Source organism: Pseudonaja textilis, chromosome 7 (genome assembly GCF_049901715.1).
Source record: "Pseudonaja textilis isolate UNSWEBS1 chromosome 7, rPseTex1.2, whole genome shotgun sequence".
Classification (NCBI taxonomy): domain Eukaryota; kingdom Metazoa; phylum Chordata; class Lepidosauria; order Squamata; family Elapidae; genus Pseudonaja; species Pseudonaja textilis.
The window spans coordinates 3,095,076-3,102,898 of record NC_141996.1 but is presented as its reverse complement, the minus strand read 5'-3'; the positions used below and the strand labels follow the sequence as shown (position 1 = coordinate 3,102,898).

The following is a 7,823-nucleotide window of genomic DNA, read 5'->3' as shown; positions in this document are numbered from 1 at the left end:
TAAACGTGAGTCGGTTGAACAAGCGGCTGAATATTGATCATGTGACTTTGGGGAGGCTGCAACGGTCGTGTGAAAAAAACGGCCCTGAGTCCCTTTTTTCCAGTGCTGCTGTAACTTTGAATAGTCACTAAGAGAACTGTTCTAAGTCGAGGACTTCCTGTATCTATATATGTATAAAAACGAAAGACCCCTCAGGCATCAACACAAAATCTCCAGAACCGTAAAGCCTACAAACTTGAAATCTGGCCCGTAGGTTCCTCTTGGCTTCTAGATGCTCACTAAGAAAGGATTTTTCCAAATGACCATCAGAGCATTTAGAATATTTTCTATATTATTATTATTATTATTATTATTATTATTATTATTATTATTTATTAATTTATTAATTTATTATTATTATTATTATCATCCTCTGATGCTAAGGAGTTCTACTCCCCCTCCCCACCTGAAAAGAAATCTCTTCCAAATGCAAAACACAAGCAACTTTGGTACAGAACAGTTGAGCTAAGCCACGCCCAGGCTCCTTGCTGTCTCCTCCTTGCTCACGCAGCAAATACCCTTTCAGTTTCCGAAAAGCCCTCAACTCTCTCACGCACTGACAGGACGCTAGCCAGATGAATACCCATGGATGCTGGTAGGCAGAGGCAGAATTTTTTTCCCCCTTGTTTTCCTCCCCAAAAACTAAGCCCGAACCACATAGTGTCGTAGCGAAGCTCGTTTTAAAATAAAACAGGGCAAGACATTTAGGATAGCCAAGAAAAGAGAAGGGAACAGGGGCACAGCGAACGTAGACGAGAATATAAAAGCGAAGAAACAGGGTATTTTTTTCCTTTCTCTTCCAATGTTGGGATTTTACTTTTTTCCCCAAAAAATATTTCCCCGTTCTACAGCCTTCGACATAAAAAGGGTTGGCTTTCTTGGATATTATTATTATTTTTTTAAAAAAATAACTTAAGTTTTTTAAAAAATAACTAAGAAAGCCAACTTTTTTTTTTACGTCGAAGGCTGTAGAAAAACAGGGAAGGGAAGTTTTGAATCCTCTCTCGTCCCCTGAGCCGGCCAATTTCATTAGAAATTCAGGCCGAGGAGGAAAGTTGGGAAAAAATCCAGCTTTCGCAAAAGGAAACTGAGGCCGGGAGCCAAAAAGGAAGGAGGGGACGGGGGGGGGGAGGGGGAGGAAGGAGTGGGTGTCATTCTCTCCGCTGGCACCTTGGCGCTAAGGGCCCCCCCGAAGGCTCTCACACACGCTTCCTCGGATTCTCAGCCCCAGAGATGCTGCCCTTGGGCTTCTGTGTTTCTTCTTCGTCCCCGTCCGCATGGACACCGTGTCCTCCTGGGAGGGAGGGAGGGAGGGAGGGAGCGTCCGCATTCAGGTCGTTGTCTGAACCGCGCGCACTTGGATGCACCCGGTGGCCCAGGGATCCCTCCGTCTGGAACCCCACCAGATCGAAAAGGCCGCTTTTGATTGTAACTTCCAATAGAAGAGAATCTCTCTAGCTCAGAGGGGGACAGTGGGGGTCCTTGGTTGCTCTCTGGGCTTAGGGATTTTCTTGCAGACGTTTCATGACCCAACTAGGTAATATCATCAGTGCTAGAAGGAAGTGGGGTTGGAGGAGGAAGGAGGAAGGAGAAGAAGAGGGAGAGGAGGAGGAGCATGGGAAGAGGAGGAAAGGAGAGGAGGAGGAGGAAGGAGGATTGTGGGGTCCTTGGTTGCTCTCTGAGCTTAGGGATTTTCTTGCAGACGTTTCATGACCCAACTAGGTAGCATCATCAGTGGTAGAAGGAAGTGGGGTTGGAGGAGGAGGAGGAGGAGGAGGAAGAGAAGAAGAGGGAGAGGAGGAGGAGCATGGGAAGAGGAGGAAAGGAGAGGAGGAGGAGGAAGGAGGACTGTAGGGTCCTTGGTTGCTCTCTGAGCTTAGGGATTTTCTTGCAGACATTTCATTACCCAACTAGGTAATATCATCAGTGCTAGAAGGAAGTGGGGTTGGAGGAGGAGGAGGAAGAGAAGAAGAGGGAGAGGAGGAGGAGCATGGGAAGAGGAGGAAAGGAGAGGAGGAGGAAGGAGGACTGTGGGGTCCTTGGTTGTTCTCTGAGCTTGGGGATTTTCTTGCAGACGTTTCATTACCCAACTAGGTAGCATCATCAGTGCTAGAAGGAAGCGGGGTTGGAGGAAGAGGAAGAGGAGGAGGAGGAGGAGGAGGAGAACTATGGAGTCCTTGTTGCTTTCTGAGCTAGGTTGTTTTCTTGGAGACATTTCATGACCCAACTAGGTAACATCATCAGTGCTAGAACTGAATGGGCTTTGTGGTATGGAAGAAGAGGCCTAACTCCCGAGTGTCCATAATATAGTCACATGACCATAGGGTGGTGGGGAGAAAGTGGGTCGTCCGTTTTTTGGGGTCCGCTGTAATTTCAAACAGTCACTAAGTGAACGGTCATAAATCAAAGGCCATTAGTTCTGCCCAGAACCCTTTTTTTTTTTTTAAAAAAAAAACAAGGATTCAGCAGGAAATATAAGAGAGGGTTTCTGAAAACACCGTTTAAACCTGGTTGATAAAGGTTAGCCAGCGGGGACTAGGGAAACAGGCGCTTTGGAGACAGCGAAGGGGACGGGAAGCGATGCCGAAACTTACCAAGTGGGAAGAGCCGTTACTGGCCATGGCCGGGAGGTTGGCCCACCGCTCGTTCTCCAGTTCCTCCATCACTTGATTCATTGCACTTTTCAGCCAAGTGTCCACCGAAACGCCGATCTGCTTCAGGAGGTCGAGGCGAGCTTCGGCTTTCAACTTTATGATCTAAGGTGACAGAAAGAAAGAAAGAAAGAAAGAAAGAAAGAAAGAAAGAAAGAAAGAAAGAAAGAAAGAAAGAAAGATTTATTTATTCTGCATTTATGCTTAATTCAAGGCAGCAAATATAGCTAGTACTCCTCCTACTTTTCTTTACAACAACCCTGAGAGGTGGGTTAGGCTGTGAAAGAGGGACTGGCCCCAAACCACCCAGCTGGTTTTCAGGCCTAAGGCGGGACTAGAACTCCCCGTCTCCTGGTGATTGGCCCAAAGTCACCCAGGTGGATTTCATGCCTAAGGTGGGACTAGAACTCCCCGTCTCCTGGTGATTGGCCCAAAGTCACCCAGCTGGCTTTCATGCCTAAGGCGGGACTAGAACTCCCCGTCTCCTGGTGATTGGCCCAAAGTCACCCAGCTGGCTTTCAGGCCTAAGGCGGGACTAGAACTCCCCGTCTCCTGGTGATTGGTCCAAAGTCACCCAGGTGGATTTCATGCCTAAGGCGGGACTAGAACTCCCCGTCTCCTGGTGATTGGCCCAAAGTCACCCAGCTGCCTTTCATGCCTAAGGCAAAACTACAAATCATGAATTGCTGGTGATTGGCTCCAAACCACCCAGTCACTTTCTACCACTGTGTGGACCAACAATCAAGAAATAGACAATACCCCCATCTAGAACTACCTACTCAGACAAAAAAAACCCACCATCACCTTAATCAAGGAACCATCCAGAACAGTCCCACCTCGTATATAAACAGATAGCAAACCTCACTCCCTTCTAGCACTGATGATGTTACCTAGTTGGGCTATGAAATGCCTGCAAGCAAACAACCAAGATCAAAGAACACCAAGGACCCTACCCTCCTCTTCCTCCTCCTCCTCCTCCTTTCCAGTACTGATGATACCTAGTTGGGTCATAAAATGCCTGCAAGCTTAATATAGAGCACCAGGGACCCCACAGTTGTCTTCCTCCTCCTCCTCCTCCTCCTCCTCCCTTTCTCTTCCTTCTCCTTCTCCTCTCTGCAAACCCCCACTCCCTTATAGACTGATGATGTTACCTAGTTGGGTCATGAAACGTCTGCAAGAAAACAGCCAAGCTCAGAGAGCAACAAGGACCCCCAAAATCCTCCTTCTCCTCCTCGCAAACCCAATTCCCTTCTAGCACTGATGATGTTACCTAGTTGGGTCATGAAACATCCGCAAAAAAAACAACAACCCAACTCAGAGAGAGCACCCAGGACCCTCCCAGTTCAATCCTGGGCCACTAATATTCTCTTCTCCACAGGCGTCTGTATCTCAGATATCAGACCCCCCCAAAATAAAATAAAATCTGTTGACCTGCGGAGAACGTGCGGGAACGCCCTCGGGATGCCCAGGCGGGAGGAAGGCCTGCATCTCACGAGGGCCAAGAGGTGGCAACGTTTAAAGATACTTTGGTGGGGAGAAAAGAGGATTTTGAGGGCTCCTCCTTAGCGATTCTCAGAGCCTTAATCTTTAAGCGACGAAAAGTTTGCCGTTTTCCTTTGGCAAGGCTTCTCGGCTTGCAGTGAAGAAAGCTAGATCGATGCTCCACAGACCGGTTCGATCGATCGGATTTATTGCAAGAAAAAATAATTGGGGATGAGGTGGGGGAACTAAGGGTACATCATCTAGGAAACTGGACGCTGGCCATCGACCAGCAAGTACGTTAAGAAGAGCCTTGGACCGTCTTTCTCGCCGCCTCTCGGTTTCTCCCTGCTTGCAAGATTCAAAAGGGAGGTTTCGTTTCCCCCTGAGTGGCAATATTTGGAGTTATTCTGGTTCCTGGGACTCAACAGGGCTCCACCATATATTCCCCTCACTTCACCCCATAAGGGCTTCGGTCTGATCAATATTTGGGTCAGGTGGCTGGCCGTCATCTCATGACATACTAAATCACTGATGTACGTCACGGGATGAATGTTAAGGTCCCGGGGGCTGTCTGAGATGGGTTGTTTTCTCGAAGACGTTTCATGACCCGACTAGGTAACATCGTCAGTCCCACAAGGGAATTGGGTTTGCAAGGAGGAGGAAGAGGAGGGAGGAAGAGGAGGAGGAGGAGAACTGTGGGGTCCTTGGTGCTCTCTGAGCTTGGTTTTTTTGTTGCAGACATTTCATGACCCAACTAGGTAACATCATCAGTGCAAGAAGGGAATGAGGAGGAGGAGGAGGAGGAGGAGGAGGAGGAGGAGGAGGAGGAGGAGGAAGGAAGGAAGGAAGGAAGGAAGGAAGGAAGGAGAGAGGACTGTCTGGCCGTCGGTGCTCTCTGAGCTGGGTGGTTTTCTTGCAGACATTTCATGACCCAACTAGGTAACATCATCAGTGCAAGAAGGGAATGAGGAGGAGGAGGAGGAGGAGGAGGAGGAGGAGGAGGAGGAGGAGGAGGAGGAGGAGGAGGAGGAGGAGGAGGAGGAAGGAAGGAAGGAAGGAAGGAAGGAAGGAAGGGAAGGAAGGAAGGAAGGAAGGAAGGAAGGAAGGAAGGAAGGAAGGAAGGAAGGAGAGAGGACTATCTGGCCGTCGGTGCTCTCTGAGCTGGGTGGTTTTCTTGCAGACATTTCATGACCCAACTAGGTAACATCATCAGCGCAAGAAGGGAATGAGGAGGAGGAGGAGGAGGAGGAGGAGGAAGGAAGGAAGGAAGGAAGGAAGGAAGGAAGGAAGGAAGGAAGGAAGGAAGGAAGGAAGGAAGGAAGGAAGGAAGGAAGGAAGGAGAGAGAGGACTGTCTGGCCGTCGGTGCTCTCTGAGCTGGGTGGTTTTCTTGCAGACATTTCATGACCCAACTAGGTAACATCATCAGTACTAGAAGGGAATGAGGAGGAGGAGGAGGAGGAGGAGGAGGAAGGAAGGAAGGAAGGAAGGAAGGAAGGAAGGAAGGAAGGAAGGAAGGAAGGAAGGAAGGAGAGAGGACTGTCTGGCCGTTGGTGCTTTATGAGCTTGGTGGTTTTCTTGCAGACATTTCATGACCCAACTAGGTAACATCATCAGTACTAGAAGGGAATGAGGTTTGATGCTGAGGAGGAGGAGGGGGAGAACTGTGGGGTCCTTGGTGCTCTCTGAGCTCGGGTTTTTTGTAGACATTTCATTACCCAACTAGGTAACCTCATCAGCGCAAGAAGGGGTTTGCAAGGGGAGGAGGAGGAGGAGGAGGAGGAGGAGGAGGAGGAGGAGGAGGAGGAGGAGGAGGAGGAGGAGGAGGAGGAGGAGGAGGAGGAGGAGGAAGGAGAGAGGACTGTGTGGCTGTTGGTGCTTTATGAGCTGGGTGGTTTTCTTGCAGACATTTCATGACCCAACTAGGTAACCTCATCAGCACTAGAAGAGAGAGGGGGTTTCTCATTTTATATATAAGTGACTTGCTGTGTTGGTGTTGCTGTCCTTGGTCATTCCTTGTTTAGACTGTGGTTTATTATTTAACTGTTTGTCTGAGTTAGTAGTTCCTTGGTTGGGGAATTGCTTACTGTTTAATTATTGGTCTGGTATTAATCTTGTTGCTACCATAATCTCTGCTTGGCTGGGTGTTGATTGCTAGCAAGGAGCTGCTGCGCTCATTTACCTTCTGGACTGTCTCTTTTGAGTGGCAGGTAAACGTTGTTTACCTCTATGTGCTTGTCGATGGCAGATCTGTCTGAATGCCAGGCTTCTAGGATAAATGAGTTGCTTTGGAGGTGACACAAGGTCGTCGCTGGATGATCAGACTTTCAGACAGGAGCTGGACCCGCACACAGTTCCCCCCACCCCCACCAGTCTGGGTTGCCAGTCAAAGATTTTACCAACAATGGCATCAAGAAAAACCAACCTTAACTGTTTTTTTTTTTTTTTTTGACCAAGGCTTCTTCTGTTCTGGAATCACGTCAGGCTGAGATGCAAAAATGCCTCTGAAAATTTTTGGCTTCCCATTTTCTAGGGGAAACTGTCACGCTAAAAAGTTAGCCCTGGAACCAAAGACCAAGGAGCAAAGATGCCATCCAGCACATATTTGATGCAGGAACCGAGAGAACTGCCCTACGCAAACTAGGTGAGACTTTTAGATCCGGTGGGGGGAATGCGCGGGAGATCCCGGGAGCAGAGGTCAGAGGAAGTTTTCCTGGGAAAGAGTCCAGACATGACTTTAGCCCTCACCCCCCACCAGCTAATTTTTCAATATTGCTTATCGCTGAAAGCATCGGATGCATGACTTGAGATTGTCTGTTGTTGGCGGTTCCCGTGGGACACGCTTGTTTTTCCAGGGAGGGCAGAAGAAATAGTGAAAACAAATAATCGGCGGAAGAACTGGCCTCCAGGCGCTATCAACGCTCCCACATTGCAAGTTTTTGAGAAGAGAATGGATAATCCTTGGTCTGAAATGGTATAGGGTTTCCTGGCTAAGCAGGGGGTTGGACTAGAAGACCTCCAAGGTCCCTTCCAACTCTGTTATTCTATTCTATTGTAAGTGCCGTTTCCCCCAAAATATGCCCTACCCTGAAAGTAAGCCCTAGCTTGATTTTTCCACATTCACCCAATATAAGCCCTAATGAAGATCCTGCCCACTCCAGAGTGGATGGGTAAAAATTAAGCTAGGGTGGGGATGTGGGGTGGGTGGAGCTGCCCTACTACTTACCTTTGGACAGGTGTAGCCAGGCCTCGCACAGCCCGACACCTGCCTGGCCGGCCCATTTCTTCTGCAGCCGGCAAGGCTGGCCAGGCTTTCCCGAAGGTCTCTGGAGCTGAGAACAAAGCTCAGGATCGATCCAGAGGTCCATTATTGGCCTCAGAGGCCTTCAGGGAAGCCTTGCCGGACATAGAAGAAGAGGTTCCTGAAGGCCTCTGACAGTAAAAAGGAGGCCGGAGGTGATGTGTGCAAGTGAGGTTAGTTAATGGATGATGTCCCCTGAAAAGAAAGGGAGGGAGGAAGGAGGGGGAGGGGAGGGAAGGGAGGGAGGAAGGGCGGAAGGAAGGAAGGAGGGAGGAAGGAGGGAGGAGGGAAGGAAAGGAAGGGAGGAAGGAAGGAAGGAGGGGGATGGAAGGAGAGGAAGGGAGGAGGGAAG

General features: G+C 49.2%; 1 protein-coding gene across 1 annotated transcript in view; it reads right to left on the bottom strand.

The window, feature by feature from the left end:
• FCHSD2 (FCH and double SH3 domains 2) overlaps window positions 1-7,823 on the bottom strand; it is a 178,204-nt gene that overhangs the window by 20,775 nt on the left and 149,606 nt on the right. The window contains 1 exon segment of the mRNA XM_087937803.1: window positions 2,634-2,795. Coding sequence (XP_087793929.1) covers window positions 2,634-2,795 — 162 coding nt within the window.